The 16,431-nt window shown below is 51.1% G+C and overlaps 1 protein-coding gene across 1 annotated transcript in view; it reads left to right on the top strand.

Moving 5' to 3' along the window:
- KIF1B (kinesin family member 1B) overlaps positions 1-6,397 on the top strand; it is a 128,743-nt gene extending 122,346 nt beyond the window's left edge. Inside the window, 8 exon segments of the mRNA XM_054691207.1 lie at positions 660-805; positions 921-1,160; positions 2,185-2,256; positions 3,168-3,289; positions 4,633-4,782; positions 5,354-5,546; positions 5,709-5,827; positions 6,298-6,397. Of these exon segments, the coding sequence (XP_054547182.1) occupies positions 660-805; positions 921-1,160; positions 2,185-2,256; positions 3,168-3,289; positions 4,633-4,782; positions 5,354-5,546; positions 5,709-5,827; positions 6,298-6,340 (1,085 nt within the window). The 3' untranslated portion in view covers positions 6,341-6,397.
- Positions 6,398-16,431: the final 10,034 nt, after the last annotated feature.

The following is a 16,431-nucleotide window of genomic DNA, read 5'->3' on the forward strand; positions in this document are numbered from 1 at the left end:
CCTCAAGCAAAAGTTTGCGTTTCTGTGTTTGAAAATGAGCAAGGAAAAAGTCCAGTTTTTAAAAAACAATTTGATTAATGTGATTTGAATTATTTAGAGACCATATGTGGAAATCAGGGCAGGATCCAGAGATAAGATTTAGATTGAAAAAAACAGCAGCTAATTAGAGTCCAGATGAGCATCTTACAGAATTTTAAAAATTAATATAAATTCCTGTCTTTCATATGAAAGACCATTGTAACATTTTTTAAAAACCAGTGTGAAATAATGAAGTAACGCCCCCGTCATTTGCTGTCCTAACTGAACCTTGAAGCACGATGGGAGTGTGGTCCTCCTGTCTCGCCACATGGATTTGTCGAGAAGCGTTTGGAACTATATTTGACTTAATCTCAGTGTTTTCACTTTACGTTGACAGTTTCTCAAGTTGCTTTGTATTTTTCGGTTACCAAAGAATATAAAACTCAATTTTAGAAGAAGTTCCGAGAGTTGCTGTGAGAGAAAAGGGGTGAAGTTTTATTAATAAACAAAATCGCAGGTGTTTTGAGACCAAACTGGCCTCATTGGCCACGTATATGAATTACTAATTCACTTGGGACTAGAGTTGAAATTGGACTTTTCCCTGAAGAATGAAAACAAAGCATTGCTTTCCCTCACCGCAGGCATGCAGAGGCGGAGAAGGAAAGTCTTGGACACGTCGGTGGCCTACGTGCGGGGCGAGGAGAACCTGGCGGGCTGGCGGCCCCGTGGAGACAGCCTCATCCTAGAGCACCAGTGGGAGCTGGAGAAGCTGGAGCTCCTGCACGAGGTACCGGCTTGGCAGGGCCCACAGACAAGCGCACCTGCCCTCCCCAGAGGCGGCGTCTACACGGGCTTAGCGTGTTCTGCGCTTGCTGGGCCGTTAGCAGTGTCCGTCTCCTCAGGTGGAGAGAACCCGCCACTTCCTGCTGCTGCGCGAGCGACTTGGAGACAGCATCCCCAAATCCCTGAGCGACTCGCTGTCCCCCAGCCTCAGCAGTGGGACCCTCAGCACCTCCACCAGCATCTCCTCTCAGATCTCCACCACCACCTTCGAGAGTGCCATCACACCCAGCGAGAGCAGTGGCTACGACTCGGCGGACATCGAAAGCCTGGTGGACCGAGAGAAGGAGCTGGCCACCAAGGTGCGGACCTCCCCCGCGGGCCCCCAGCGCTGTGAGCCCGGCGCGCAGTTCTTGCATTTTCGCGTCCCTCTTTTCTGAGGGCCTGTGCTAATGCTGTGAACACAGGAACAAACAAGCCTCAGTTTTGTCCTGTGATGAACTCAGGCAAGTGGGTGGCAGGCAGATAGCTGGGGTACATCTAGGATGCTGTGGGGGGCCAAAGGAGCGGCCACCTAGGGGGGCCAGGGAGGCCCTCGGAGTGCTCTGGTGAGTTGGCCTTCGAAGGAGGTCCAGCCAGGAGCCAGTAGTGCATGCTCCATCCGTGTGAGGGAATTCACGGGAGGTGGGCCAGGTCAGGTCATGAGGGCCAGTACTGACAAGTTGGTAGGTATCCTCGGAGTGATGCAGAAATATTTTCAACAGGTATTTCTTTTTAGACTGGCTTCCCTGGCAGCAATAAAGAGGGTGAACTTGTGGTGAAGGGATAGGCTGGAAGCAGAAAGAATTCTCTATTGCAGTAATCTAGAGGGGCAATAATGGCAGCTCTTCAGCTAGAGTAGGGGCCTGTGCAATGAAGAAGGGGACTCTTTGGTGGGTAGAATTGGCCTGTGTTGCCTGATGAAGTGGTGGAAGGCCATTGAGTGTGGTGTCTGGCGACGGGGTCTGGGCAGCTGGCTGGAGGTGGGGTCTAGGAGAAGGGATTTTGTGTGTTTCAATAATCCAACGACAGTGTATCCAGCCAGAAGTCTCCATGTCTCTTGGCACCAAGGTGGCTCGAGACAAGGGGTTCTGTTACATGTTCAGCATGTCTGACCGTCATGTCTGTAGTAATTCACTCTAGTAGTCTTGAGAAACGTGGGTAGCTTTTTTAAAAGTCTGCTCATTTTGTTGTCCCACCGGCATCCACCAGGCTGCGCTCACCGTGTGCTTAGGTGTTTTCTCAAGCAGCCGAGAGCCACTGTGGTCTTAGACTCGGTGTCCCCACCTGCCTCCCAGTAGGACTGCACGTAGCCACTGAAACTTACTCTTCCCTTCTCCTCCCTAGTGCCTGCAACTTCTCACTCACACTTTCAACCGAGAGCTCAACCAGGTGCACGGCAGCATCAGTGACTGCAAGGTGAGCTGCTTGGTTCTGCCCCAGGTCCCCACTGCGTTCAGCAGCTGAGGTGGGTGTGACTGTGTATGTGGCTGCAGGACACAGCTGCTTTTGCATTTATTGAATTCTCAAAGTCAGAACCCTGACTGAAGGTAAATGCATCCCTCTGTGTCTCTTAGAGCGACTGAGACAGATGGGAAATTTGCTTTTCCCTAAATCTCTCAGAAAGGAACATTCCATAGGGGGTGCTCTGTAACTGTGACCGGGCACAAGAAGTCCTGAGGTTCTTGGTGGCTTGTTGCCTTCAACCAAGAGCGAGGTGAACACTGAGAGAAGGTCTGCACCATCCACCCCGTCCCAGGCCTCTTGACCTTTTTCACTGTTCCTTGAACATTCCAGGCTCATCCCTGCCCTGGGTCTTTGCATATAGTCTTTCTTTCAGATATTCCCATGATTGGCTTCTTTTTCTGTTTCATTTTTCTGCCCAAACATTGTCTCCCTGTGACAGACTTCCTTAGCCACCCGTGGACCGCCGACAGCTCCTGACACTCTTTCACCTTTTTACCTGCTTTATTTTTTGCTGTAGAGCTTACCTGACCCGGGTATAGTGTTTGCTGACTGGCTTATTCTCTTCCTTCTCCACTAGAATGTAAGCTCTAGGAGGGCAGGACCCCTGCAATGTTCTTAGAACAGTATCTGTCGTTCTATTAATGCGGGGGTGGGTGTTCTATTAATCCTGGAGGGGACAGGCATCTACAAAGCAAAATTGTGATTGTTTTGATCCCTAATGTGACCCGCAGGCTGTAAAATGCGTGCAAGGCTTCTTTTCTTGAAACAGAAGTTGTATGAAGCGAGTTACTGGTGTCCAGACCACTGTTGCAGGGGTGGCTTTTTTGTCTGAATCTCATGTGCCGTGTTCTCTTTGCTTCCAGTTGTCTGATATCTCCCCGCTGGGAAGGGACCCCTCTGTGTCCAGTTTCAGCAGCGCCACCCTCACCCCCTCCTCCACCTGCCCCTCCCTGGTAGACTCTAGGAGCAACTCTCTGGATCAGAAGTAAGTTCCCAGGCTGCACCCTCCTCTAACTCAGTGGTTCTCCACTGAGGCAGCACCTGCCCTGCATCTGGGAGTCTATGAGAACCTCTTTTGGATGTCACAAAGACTGGGGAAATGTTACTGGCATTTTTTAATGTCACGTTGTACTAACTGCATCAAAACTTTGACTTCTCCTCTTCTTCCCTTTCCTCTCATTTTGTCCTTCTGTCCCCACCCCTGTCTGTCTTGCCAAGCATTTTAAACATCAAAGCCCCACCTTGGGAAAAATGTTTTGAAACTACTTTGCCAAAAAATATTTTGATGACACAATAAAATATGTAAATAAGAAAAAGACAACATTAGCCTGGATTCCACTAGGCATGACAAGCGCTGCTTGGCGATGCCCCATCAGATTCCTTTGCCCCGTCTCCATTCATTGTGCTCACCTGTCCACGCCCACCTGGTTACCGTGCATTTGTCTAACGGCACCAGCACGGACACATCCAGGTATGACTTCAAAACTAGACAGTCAGGTAATTTTGTTACATTTAGGATGCCAGCAACTGCAAACATTATTTTATGTGCTACTAAGAAAAAATAGCATTAATTAAAATGTGACATGTTGTCAATATAAGAAAAGCATCCCAGTTTGAGGAAAGGTAAAGTATGAAAGAAATGGGCTGTATAGAAGTGGCATAAATAAATACATAAATACAATTAGGCCAAGCTGCTCTACAAAGAGAACTCAGAGCACAGAGCATAGGAATTACTTCTCACATAATGGTCCTGGACTGTCCAATCAGGGGTGAGCTCTACTCCACACAGTCACTCAGGAACCCAGGCTCTTCCTGTGTGTTTGCTTTCCAGCCAATCCTCAGCATGCCTAAATGCTCACTCAAGGGGCGCTCACTAAAGCATAGATGGCTGAGCCCTACCCAGAGTTTCTGACTCAACAGCTTTGGACCCTGAAAACTTGAAATGCTAACAAGTTTCCAGGTGAAGCTCGTGCTACTGGTGAGGGACTACATTTGAGCACCACTGCCCTAAGTGGACTAAACAGACACACAGAGGGGTTGGAGTTCCTATTCCAGACACTTCTGTTCAGAGGGCTTCGAAATAGGAAGAGAGACTGTCTCTGGTCACCAGTGACCAGTTTTCTTGTGTAACTTGTGAAGGATGACACCTGAATTCAGGATTAACTTTCTGGCACCAGCTTGTGCTCCCTGTGGAGCTCTCTGAAGCCAGTGTTTGCCAGGCCCCCGTGTTCAGGAGGAGGCAATGACCCCCAGCATGATGGTCGTGCACAGTGTGCTGACCTCACTGAAACTCTCATCACCCCGTCTTCCTCCCTCTCTCTCTTAAAGGACCCCAGAAGCCAGTTCGCGGGCCTCTAGCCCCTGCGCAGAATATGAACAGTTTCAGATTGTCCCTGCTGTGGAAACGCCCTTTTTGGCCCGTGCAGGAAAAAATGAATTTCTCAATCTTGTTCCAGATATTGAAGAAATTAGACCAGGGTGAGTATTATATTGACTGGGGGTACTGGGTATAAAGGCAAATCATAGGCTATTAAAAAGACTCTATAAACATTGCTCCCCTTTATATGAGAAAGTTAAGAGAGCATCCTAAGAGTTCTCACCACAAGAAGAAAATTGTCCTTTTCCTTCATTTTATCCGTGAGGAGGTGGATGGTAGCCGAACCTTGGTGGTGATCTTTTCACAGTATGACAAACCGCTGACATGCTGGTGCCTTTCCCTTGCATGGCGGTGTTTCAGGCTGGAAACAGACTGGCAAGAGGGGTTCACGGCCAGCTCTCCTCGTGTGGCCTGTGCTGTCTGGAGTCCTGGAACCTGGGGCCAGCACTGGGCCTGGCTGTAGGCCAGGTGAAGCTCCTGTATGTCCCGGGCAGAGCCTGGCGGTGGTGCTGCATGCTTTCTGCTAGGTTACAGATAAGAGTCTATACCAGATAGTTCATTTGCCGGTTTTTTTCAGTCTGGAGACTTGGCCACAGTGAGACCTATTTTCACAGTCCTCAGCTCACGAGCATTGCCTTTCTGTGAGAAACTGACCCCTCTTGTACTTTCCAGCTCTGTGGTCTCGAAGAAAGGCTACCTGCACTTCAAGGAGCCGCTTTCCAGCAACTGGGCTAAGCATTTCGTGGTGGTCCGTCGCCCGTACGTCTTCATCTACAACAGTGACAAAGACCCTGTGGAGCGGGGCATCATCAATCTGTCCACGGCGCAGGTGGAATACAGTGAGGACCAGCAAGCCATGCTGAAGGTCAGTCCTGCCCCCAGCCGCCGCGGCCACACCCGCCCTTCCCTGTGGGTTCCAGAGTCTGTGTGTGTTGCGGGCCGGAGGTGCTGACTGTGATCCCGGGAGTGCTGCGTGCCCTCCGCCTTCGGGCTCTGCAGTGATGCAGCCTACCTGAATCTCTTCCAGACACCTAACACCTTTGCTGTGTGCACCAAGCACCGTGGGGTCCTCCTGCAGGCTCTCAACGACAAAGACTTGAACGACTGGTTGTACGCCTTTAACCCCCTCCTCGCCGGCACAATAAGGTGAGAAGCTGCTCAGGCATTGCCTCTCTCCTTGGCTCTAGGGACTGACAGCAACATAAATAGGGAAAGAAGTATTGTTCAAACAGGTTTAAAATTGAGGCAGGGTGGGTGGAAGTGGGGTTTAGGGTGGTGATGAGGCCTCGGCTTCTCATGAGGTGTCATCTGAGGCTCTGAATGGCTGCAGAGATGCTGACTGGCAACTGGATAATCTCCTGCTTTGATACTTTGTCCTTGGGGGGTCGTGGCTGGGATCTGTGGGCTGAGTGAAGGGAAGACTGGAAGCTGTCTCCCCACATTTTGCCCTCATCCATGAAGGGCTTTTGTTCCCATGTCCCCAGAAGGGGGATGACTGCCTCCAGCTGCTTGGGCAGGGTCCCCGGGACACTCCAGGAGAAGCCATAGAGGAGCTGGCCCCGAGGGAGGACCTCCTGGGCCCAGCTTTCTGACCAGCCCCCCCGTCTATCCCCCAGGTCAAAGCTCTCCCGCAGATGCCCGAGCCAGCCGAAGTACTAAGCCACTGCTGAGCGCCCTCACTCGCCTTCCGAGAGATAAAGAAAGTGTTACCTCTCATTTCTCGTTGTGATTCTTGACGGTTACTCTTGTATGTGATCCTGTGGCTTCACTACGCGCCCTCCTTGTCCGGCACTTTTCTAGCTCTCCTGTCCCCACCTTCATTGCTCTGTACTTTTTTCCTGTGCTGAAAATCCTGTTAGTAGCATGTGACCTAACAGAAGTGGGGGGACAAGCAAACAAAAAGGCTCAGAGGGGATCCAGCGAATCTCCACTTATTTTTTGGTGTACTTTGGCTTCCTTTTATATGATAGGTCCCCAATATGACCACCCCTGGTGTCTGTACTGCTGTGTTTGGATACCTTTGTCTCTTTTTCAGGACAACATAATACTTCTTTTCATTTCACCATTTGTAAAGTCACTTTAATTATTCTTGGGTGGCTTAGAGACTAACGGAAGAGACTTCTGGCTTTTTTGGAACTTGAGAGGAAAAAACATACCTGTATCCCTTCTGTCTCTTTCACCAGGGCTAATCCCTGTATTTTTCATGCAGGGAGAAGTGATGGTGGGTGTAGAAAGGGGATGGGTATAGTCTTTGAAATTGAGGCTTATTTAGAATGTGGTTATGTACTTTCCACCTAGAAAACGAGGACTTGTAAGTAGACTGGGACTGGCTGCTGTTGGCTGGTAGAAGGGAGAGTGGAGGGCTTATTGCCTGTGGATTTCTGAGGACGCTAGGGCTTGGCGGTGGCCATGGAGGCGTCAGCCAGTGGGAGGCCTGTAGATCCTCACAGGGCTCCTGGGAGCTGCTCTCCTCCCCTGGAAATCAGTGCAATGTCATACCCGGATGTCCCGCCAGAGGGCGTGTTTCACTCCCGAGATGAACTTGAGGGCTGTGGATGCCGAGGATGCTGATTGTGGTGGTTGTGATTCACTATGCCCCAAGAGACTTAGCTTTTAAGTGCGAACTTGGAAGCCCCCTCTGAACTCAGTGGTCGTTTTCGGTGATGCTTGTTGGACGAAGCTTGTCTCCGTGCTCAAATAAGCACACCCACAGGCTTTGCTTGCTGGACCCCAGGATTCAGGCTGACCCCCACCACCTCTCAAAGGACACCTGGGGGCAGAGAAGAGTCCCAAGCCCTGGCCCCCATGGCTGGTGGCGGTGTCCGTCCTGCCTCACCTCCTTGGTTATCTCCATCCGGTGTGGAAATATCGCCGGAGGAGAAAGGAGGACGCGCGCTGTCGAGAGCCTCCTCTTCTGACAGACCAGGGACCCCTGTGTCCATGGAAGATACTCCTCTTCCTCCAGCTGTCGATGGGCTTTACAGGAATGACCTGGAGAAAGGAGGCCTCCAGGTCCCTCCGTGGCTTGGTGGTTGTGCCATCCTTTTACCTCAGGCTCAGGAGGTAGCTGCTCCGTCCCACTTTGTGGGTGACTGAGATCCTCGGCCTGGAGGTTGCTGACTCAGGTGATGGGGAACTGGATGACCTTCTGCTCAGGCAACAAAGGTCAAGGGCTGTGCCCTCTCTCTGCAGAGTAGTTGCTAGGCACACTCGTGGTCTGGACCCAGACCCTTGTTTCTGATTTCCTGTTGGACTCATCGCCCAGCTTTGCTCGTTAGAATTGCCTTGCAAAGAGGAGGAAAGGAGTCATGGAGAGCTCACTGAGAGAAACCACAGGCTGACCTTATCTGAAAAGTGGTCAGTAAAACTCTATTGTGAATTTTTAAAATGTTCTTTCTCTCCTTAAAACATAGGTCACTAACTGTAATGCTGTTTCTTTTCTGAGTGGTATGTGAGATTTTTAATGTAGTTAGAGGTTTCTTCATTGTCTGAGGGATACAATATGCCCTTCTGGTGTATACTCAAACCAGGATCTCAGAGATGGCTTCCTGGACGGGAATAAAATCTAATTTCAGGGAAATGAAGATGAAATTTGAAGGTTATCTTTAAAATTGAATCACAGTTGCTGCTGCTGCTGTTGTGAAGTCTGGTGGAAGGAACGAGGCCTGTGGCGGTGGGGGTGGGGAGGCCGAGGGAGCGTGAAGTCCAGTGAGACACTGCAACGACTTTGTGTTTTCTTCTAACTGAAACAAAACTGGCTTGGAAAGTCTTTGCTTTGGAGGCATCGATGTTAGAACAGGCTAGACTGGACGGTCCCGTGACGCACCCAGGTGAGAAGGCCCGGGGAGGAAGCAGGGTTCCCGGCCCACATGGGCCCCGGCCGCCAAAGAAGCCTCTGCTGTGGCGGGCAGGTACCCCCTCTTTCCTCAGATGGGAGTTGGAACAGTTTCAGGATTGCCAGGCCCTTCCCCCCCAGGCCCACCCCACTCGGAAGTCTGAGCGGGTTTGTGGCAGGAACTACCTATGGGGCTTTAGCAAAAATTAAAATGGCAGGAAAGCTGAGGAACTGGACCTTTAAGAAAAGCATCTCTTGAGGGTTTTTAATTTATTTTTTCCTAAAATACTTCTTTAAATAAACTATAAATAAATAAAGCAAAAAAAAAAAAAAAACTCTTACACAAATTAAAGAGAAATAATTTCGAATTAAAACCAACTGCCTGCCCCCTCCATCAGCCTTTCTCCTACCGGAGCAGAATATGGCCTCAGCCCACACCACACCGGGCCACGCCCTCGTCTCTGCGTCTGCTGGGAGTCAGTCAGCTCTCAGGCAGGCTGTGGGGGTCAGCCAGCCCAGCACACAGCCGGGACACAGGGACGGGCTATTTTCGGGCAGCTGGGTGGGCACCCAAATTCCAGCACAATGTTAAAGTGTGGTGAAGGCCAAGGAAGAGTTCTCCCCCCAAGAGAAACCACTCCTATTTGATACATATTCTTCCTTCAGCCACATGGAATTCACACAACCATGCATATTCCCCATGGGTCCCCCCCCCCAGCTCTTTTAAGATGAAGAAATAATATAAATTAAGTCATTGTGAAAGTCTTTTGGGATCTAAAAGTCAAATGGCTTCTTCTGGCACATACTTCAAAGCAAAGACTTTGTTGCCTGTTGCTTGTTTGCTAATTTACAGGGATATTTAATTTTGTAAGGTATATGTATATTTCTATACAGCTGTAATTAATTGCACAACGACTGTACAAGAAAGGATGACCCAGCAGGTGGCACCCACCGGCACCTGTGTGTTCCTGGTGCTGGGCTCGCTCGGTTCTCCTGGACGGTTTCAGACTCACTTGTTCGTTTGTTTGTTTGTTTGACTTGCGTCTTCATTTCCTTCTGCCTCCCTTTTTAAAATGTGATTGTTAACCTTCTTACAAGGAAAAGACTAATCCTGCTGCTGCTCTCAGAAGGTCCGCTGGTGGGCTTGGGGTTGGACCTGTGCGCCCGTGGCTGTCCCTGCACCTGGCGTGTGGCCAGGCATGGCTGTCCTCAGTGGGCACCGGTGTGCGTCCTTAGTCAGTTGAACTCTCCACTGAGAGACTGTCTGTTGTTGTTCAAAAGGCCATTTATGAAATTCGTATTTGAGTTCCACAAAATCTTTGGAAAGCCTCTAATCGCTTAAAGGGAGAAATTGGAATTGATACAAATTTCCTGTTAAAAGTCACCGCCGACCGAGCTGATCGGCCGTGCTCGATGAAATGGAGCTGAGGGTGGTCTCTGCGAAGCCCTGGCTGTCGTGTGTTGCGTTCATGTCTTCCAGTTCGTTTTTCATGCTGCGCATTCTGGCCCCAGTTCCCCGAGAAACTCCATCAGCCCTCACGTCTGAGGCACCTCCTTAGACGTCGTCACTCCAAAGCTCTTGTCCATTAAGACTTCAGGTCTCCCGTCCACATCCTTGTGCACCAACAAAACCCATGAAGCATAAGTGGCCTTTCTGAACTAAGACTTTGCAAACTGATCTCTCCCCAGTGAAGGAGTTGAACACATTAGCAACAATGTACATTATTAATTTCAGATTTTCATTTTCATGTTTTATTATGTAAATATTATCTGATGTTTGGAGCTTGAGTATACAGAATGTAAATATAGTTCTTGTATTTGTACTAATTCTGGTTCTTTTGCTGTATAGCCTTAGATGTGCAATGCAAACATTATCTAACTGTGTGGTAACCTTGCATCACGGAACTCTTAGTGAACGAGGTAAAAATAATAAAGGTACAACAGTGCATCTGAAGGCTCTCCACGTGCGTTTATTCCTCACCCTTTACAGGCATTCACACAGGGATTTCTTGACTTGCTAAGACACTGCCTCACTAGAAAGTCACCATGCCGTGACTCCTGCTCCTTTCTCAGTTCAGGACGTGGTCATTATACAACCAGGGATGCCCTGCGGAGCCCTCTCTTTGAGAGGACTCCCCTCCTGAGTGTGGCAGCGGCTGTTTGGCTGGAAGATCTGTCCTTTTCTCCTGAAGCTTCTCTTTGTATACCGGCCTATTGAAAATGTCATCCCGCAGGTGAGTATGACCAGTCCCTGCTGCGAGCAGAGCATGAGCAGGGGCCACGGTGCAGGGCCTTGGGTGGGAGGGCACGAGGAGGGCAAGAGAGGCTGCATCAGGCAAAAAGCGACGGGCCATTCAGCACCGATGCTCCGCCCCGTGCCCGCCGAGCCAGAGATTCCACTCAGGAGAACACAGAGACACGTCACAGACTCCTGCTGTCCAGTGGTAAGTATTACAAAAAAAATAAAGCTGAATACAAAAACAATGACAGGAATGGAGGCCAGGACCTTTTCCAGTGTCATAGTGGGAACGGTGACTTGAGCCGACATTTGAGGAAACTCCTCAATGAGGGTGGGTGCGGCCCCAGCACAGGCCTTTCCAAGCAGGGACGCGAAGCTTGAGGCAGCAGATGCCTCAGGAGGTTCTCAGACCTGCAGGGAGGCCTGGAGTCAGGGGAGCAATGGAGCCCGGCGTCAGAACGCAGCCAGGGGCCGGAGGCTTGGGCTTGGCTGACTCACATCTCTTCTGAGTGAAGTAGGAAGCCAGGCAAGGGGATTGAGGCTTCACATGCTCTCATTTGTGGTTTGAAAAGCAGTGGGGGGAGAAGGGAGAAAGGAGACAAAATAGGGAATGTTTCCCCGTGTTCCAGAGAACACAGCAGCTTGGACGGAGGTCGGAGCTGTGGGTGGAGGGACGTGGTCAGAACAGGGCAGTGCCCACCTTGAGCTGACACCGCAGTGAGCCCAGGGCCTCCTGCCGAGAGGAGGGCCTGGGAGCCAGGCCCCTGGGCTGCATGCTGAGCAAGCGGATGGCGCTGCTGAAGACGACGCTCGCGGAACAATTTGGGTGGCTGGTTACAAAGCTGCCCCTGGTCACCTTGAGATGTCCATGCGCATGTGTAGTGAGGCAAGTGGATATTCCAGTCCGAGTCACGGGGGACAGGCTGAAAACCTCAGTGTTGACGTAAAGGCCCTGAGGAGGTGAGGACCCCCGGGGAGAGAGAGCTGGGGTTGGAGACCGGGTGGGCCCCAGAGCTCTGCAAGATGAGGTCAGGAAGCCAGCGGGGGACCCAGTGTGACAGGAGAGGCGCCTGTGAGGGGCTGCGGTGCCCCGGCCAGGCCACGTGTGAGGATGGAGGAAGCGAGGAGTGTGAGCAGGGAGCACAGGCAGCTGAGGGTGAGCAGACCGCCCCTTTGTCCCACTTTCAGAACCCACTGAGATATGGTCAGGCCGTGGGAGGTGAGGCCTCCCCTTTATTAAAGCTGCAGTGGCTTCATCTGCAGGCACATGGGTTTCCTGACACCCCCAGAATCTGAGGCTGAGACCTTTGTGCGCAGACTCACCTGGGGATCCTGTTGAAATGCAGGATCTGATGGGGTTTGAGCTGCACCTGAGATTCTGCGTTTCTAATAAGCTTCTGAGTGAAGACGGTGCTGCTGGGGAGGTGGCCCTGAAGAACCGCAGCTCTGGGGACAGTGGAATGGGTTCCCCAGGAGCTGGGGAGGAGGGCTGCCTGGCAACAGCAGGCACTCCTTCCCCCCTCCCCCGGGATCTCTGGGACCCCATGAGAGCAGGAAGTTTCCCATAAGGTGCTCCCTACCCCCCCACCCCTGGGGGAGGAGGGTGGGTCTGCTCCGGCAGGTTATGGGCCGGTTATGGGCAATACGGTGCTGAGAAAAGCCGCCCTGGAGTGGGGTGAGGGCCTGGAAGGAGAAGGATGGGGTGAGGACAGGTGGTACTTTCAGAGGATGCTACTGTGGAGCGGAAGGGGGTGCGGTCTCAGCAGTCTGGTTTTAAAGCAAGGCCACAGCATCACTAGTGTGTGCCACCAGGAGGGATGAAGGGAAAACCTGGCAGGGAACGACACCAGCACAGTTTTGCCTGTCGGCCGGTGGGATGGGAGCCAACACGTGGAGTGGGGTCCCAGATCTCAGGGGGCAGCTCCGGTTTACCCACCATATCAGGCGCAAGGCCAGGGGGGTGGGCAGGGGCAGGCAGATGCTAGGTGCCAGGGCCACCTCGAGGCCTCTTCTGCCAGCTGCGGTGTTCTCCCTGGGACTCGACCATCCTGAGAGCTAGGTCAGCCCTGGGGGCATGTGCATCAGGCTGCGCCTTGCTGGGTTCCACTGGGCTCTCCCTTCAGACTGAACTCACAAAATTGGTGGCCAACCGCACCCGGCCTCCTCCGGGGCGTGTGGCACTGCTGCTTGGAGTTGCCAGGTCTCTGCAGAGTCCATGGAGTGGGCTGCAGTGGGCAGCACCCGGCCGCAGGAGGTGCTGCTTCGGTCTGACTTTTCTTGTTATTCCACTTTTGGTCGAGTGGACAGCTTTTCCCACTTTCCCTCGGGAACTCCTTGTGCAGCCCTTTTTAGCTTTTCTGAGTACCTCACACGCTCACTCTGGCTTTTGAATGCACAGACCTGGAATTCTCTCAAACTGTTCTTTCCACGGAGCATGTGAACAGAACAGCCAAGGTCCCTGACAGGAACCAGGCAGCCAGAGCGGGCAGGGCTGGGATGTCAAATCTGCCCCGACTAGCACATTCCACACCCTCTTATGTGAGTCAAAGGCCTCTGCCCCAGTTGGTTTGCACAGGGTTCTCCTTGTGGATTCAGGCCCTGGCTTTGATTTGGGATTAGGGGGTTAGGGCAAGGCAAAAGTTCACACTATTCTGTGAGCTGACTCTCCTAAGCATTATCAGCCGAACATTGGGGGATTTAAAAAAAAATCAAAGGTCAGCATGAAGCCTGAAGCCTCAAGCATCTCTAGCAGCCCTGGTTCTGCTTATCTCTGGGAGGGCAACCTGCATGGGCCTGGCCCTGCTCCCCCTGGCCAGTTTGCTGACTTTCCTGACAATCCTGGGAAACTATTTTTTGCTTGTTAAGCCCCTTAGCAAAGAAATGGGGAGGGTGTGTGGCATGTAACTCTAATTGCAGAAGAAAAAACAATGGGCTGTTTGATTCAATAGTTAAACAGAATCACATAAAATGATGCCCATGGAGCACCGCCTGGGCGTGTCCAGATGTCTAGTCACCTTGACTCAGCATAATTCCTCCAAGGCCCAATCTCAGACCAGAGCAATCAATCTGTTCCTGCTTCAGCACCGGATGGGAGGCGGCCTGCTCAGGGAGCCCCAGAAAGAGGAAATGGCCAGAGGAGGCTGAAAGGGCACCCAGGCTCTCACTGTAGTGTCTAGTTCCACCTGTAAAACTTGTACAAGTCCTGTTCTCCAAAACCAGCCCCTGGACGTTGGAAGTTTAGCTTTCCGTTTAGTGTCAAGCCAACACCTGGAATATACAGACATGCCCAGTCTGCTGGGGAGAGATCCTTGAGAGCGGCCTGCCTCTGGCCTGCTCATCTAGCCAGGAGCGCGTGCTGGCTCGGCCCCAGTGGACATGGGTTCGGTTCTGCCACTAACTAGTTGAGGCCATCACCTCCCCTGAGCTGAGTTTCTTTGTCACATTAGATGACATTAAAAACGACATCTTCACATTGTACAGCAGTTAGCAATTTCCAGGGGGCTGTCACAGACATCAGCTCATTGTGACACGAGGAGGCCACCAACAGTGGTACCTGCAGCCACGGCCTGCGGACTGGCTACCCAGGGGATGGCGGGAGTTTAGGGGTACCCCAACCCTGTGTCATTTTTTAAGCTTCCCGCAGTTTCTGCGTCATTTGCTATGGAGGCTGAGGTGCCACAGCTGCCTACGAAGGCCCCAACTGCAGACAAAGGGCAGCGCGGAAGCGTAAGGAGGGTAGCGAACGCGCCCTGTGAGAAAAGTAAAAAGCGGAAAAAATAAAACGCATCAAGGCTCTGGAAATTGACCAAAGGCCGGCAAATTGAGAAGTATTGACTCTGGGAAAACTAGACTTTCTGAGAGCAGCAGGAGCCTGCTTCTTGCCCGGGACTGCTCCCCACTGCCGCACCCCATCTTCACCTCCTCTCCGTTGGTAAGAAAAGTAGTTTTACCAGCTTAGGTCCAAAGAAGGCAAACTTGTTGAGTTTGTGTAGGGTTTCGGGGAGTCAACCTGAAGATTTTTTTAATCAGCTGAAAGAGGCAAACGTGGTGAAAATGAATGGGAAAAACCTGAGCTCGCAGCCTGAGGGCTCGGATGAGCAGGCAGCCATTGGCCAGAAACACAGGAGACTCTGGGAATGAATGAATGTGCCAGACAAGGACCAAATAGGCCCTCAGCCCCTGGCCACCTGGGAAGCTGTGCACAGGCCCAGAGGAGGCTCCGGGAGGCCGGCAGAAAGTAGCCAAGGTGGGTTGAGAACTGGGGGGGGGCGGTGCTGTGAGTGCAGACACCACCTTGCCCAGGTCACCAGGGTCCACATCATCGGCCTCGAGAGCCGTCACGGGAATAGCCTTTTCCTTTGTGGTCTTCTGCGAAGTCTATAACCCAGTGAAACTATGAAGAAAAAAAAAAAATCAGACAAATCCAAGTGAAAGAACTTTCAATAAAATACGTGGCCAGCTTCCTTGAAACTGTTAAAGTCACTGAAACCAAACAGAGACTAAGAAATTGTCCCAGACCAGGGAACTAAAGACACAGCACAACTCTGTGGAATGTGGTCTGGACAGGACCAGCACAGAAGAGTCACGTTCGTGGAAAATTATCATTGATGAAGTCTGGGGCTTAGTTAATAATTATCAGAAGTTACCACTGCTGGTTTCTTCATTGACAGATAAGCCATGGAATGTTAAGATGTTGCTAGCAGGGGAATTAGGTGAGGGCTTTAAGGGAACTTCTTGAGCTATCTGTGATTTTTTATAAATACCTGTTCTCAAGTCTGTGAAAATGAACAAGCAGGGCCTCCCAGCTGGCGCAGGGGTTCAAGTCTCAGCACTGTCAAGTTTCACCAGCCACAGCAGCACGAGTTACATCCTCGGCCAGGGAGCTGCCCACAGGGCGCAGCAGACCTCTCCTGTCTCCCCACTGCTCCCCTCAGCAGTGTATTTCAGTAGATCCGCCTGCTCTGCTCCCCAATCTGTCTCTGGTGAATCCCCTCACCCCTCGCACCTCTGACCTACACCCCAGCTCTTGTATGCATAAATAATAAAAGTAAATTTAAAAATAAAATGAACAATCAAAAGATCTAAATGGACATTTCACCAAAGATAGGTAAATAAAAAGCAGTTGAAAATACTCAATGTTATTAGTCATTAGGGAAATGCAAGTTAAAACCATAGTGAGATACCACTTTGTGCCCACTAGGATGGTTGTGATCAAGTGTTAGCGAGGATGCGGAGGTAAAAATCTCCACTTTGGAAATAGTTGAGCATTTCTTAGAAGTACACCTAACATAGGACCCGTCAGTTTCACTCCCCAAGTATCTGCCAAGAGAGATGAAGACCTGTGATTTGTACATGAATGTTCCAAACATTATCCTTTATTGCCCAACTTAGAAACCATCCATGTGTCCATCAACGGAGAAGTGGATAAAGAGAGCACGCACCCTGGAATACCATCAGCAACCACTTAGTGACCACAGAACGTGGATAAGCCTCAAAACTTTACAAATGAAAGAAACCAGACACAAAAAATTACATATTCCATTTATGTGACATTTCTAGCAAAGATGAAACTATAGACACAGGGAGCACAGGGGTCTCCTGGGCTGGGCAGAGCTTGACCACAATGGGCATGTGCCCTGCGGGGTCGCTGGGCCCGGGCAGTGCTGAGGGACCTTG

This window comes from Talpa occidentalis, unplaced genomic scaffold (assembly GCF_014898055.3).
Source record: "Talpa occidentalis isolate TD23 unplaced genomic scaffold, MPIMG_talOcc4v2.1 talOcc4.9, whole genome shotgun sequence".
Classification (NCBI taxonomy): domain Eukaryota; kingdom Metazoa; phylum Chordata; class Mammalia; order Eulipotyphla; family Talpidae; genus Talpa; species Talpa occidentalis.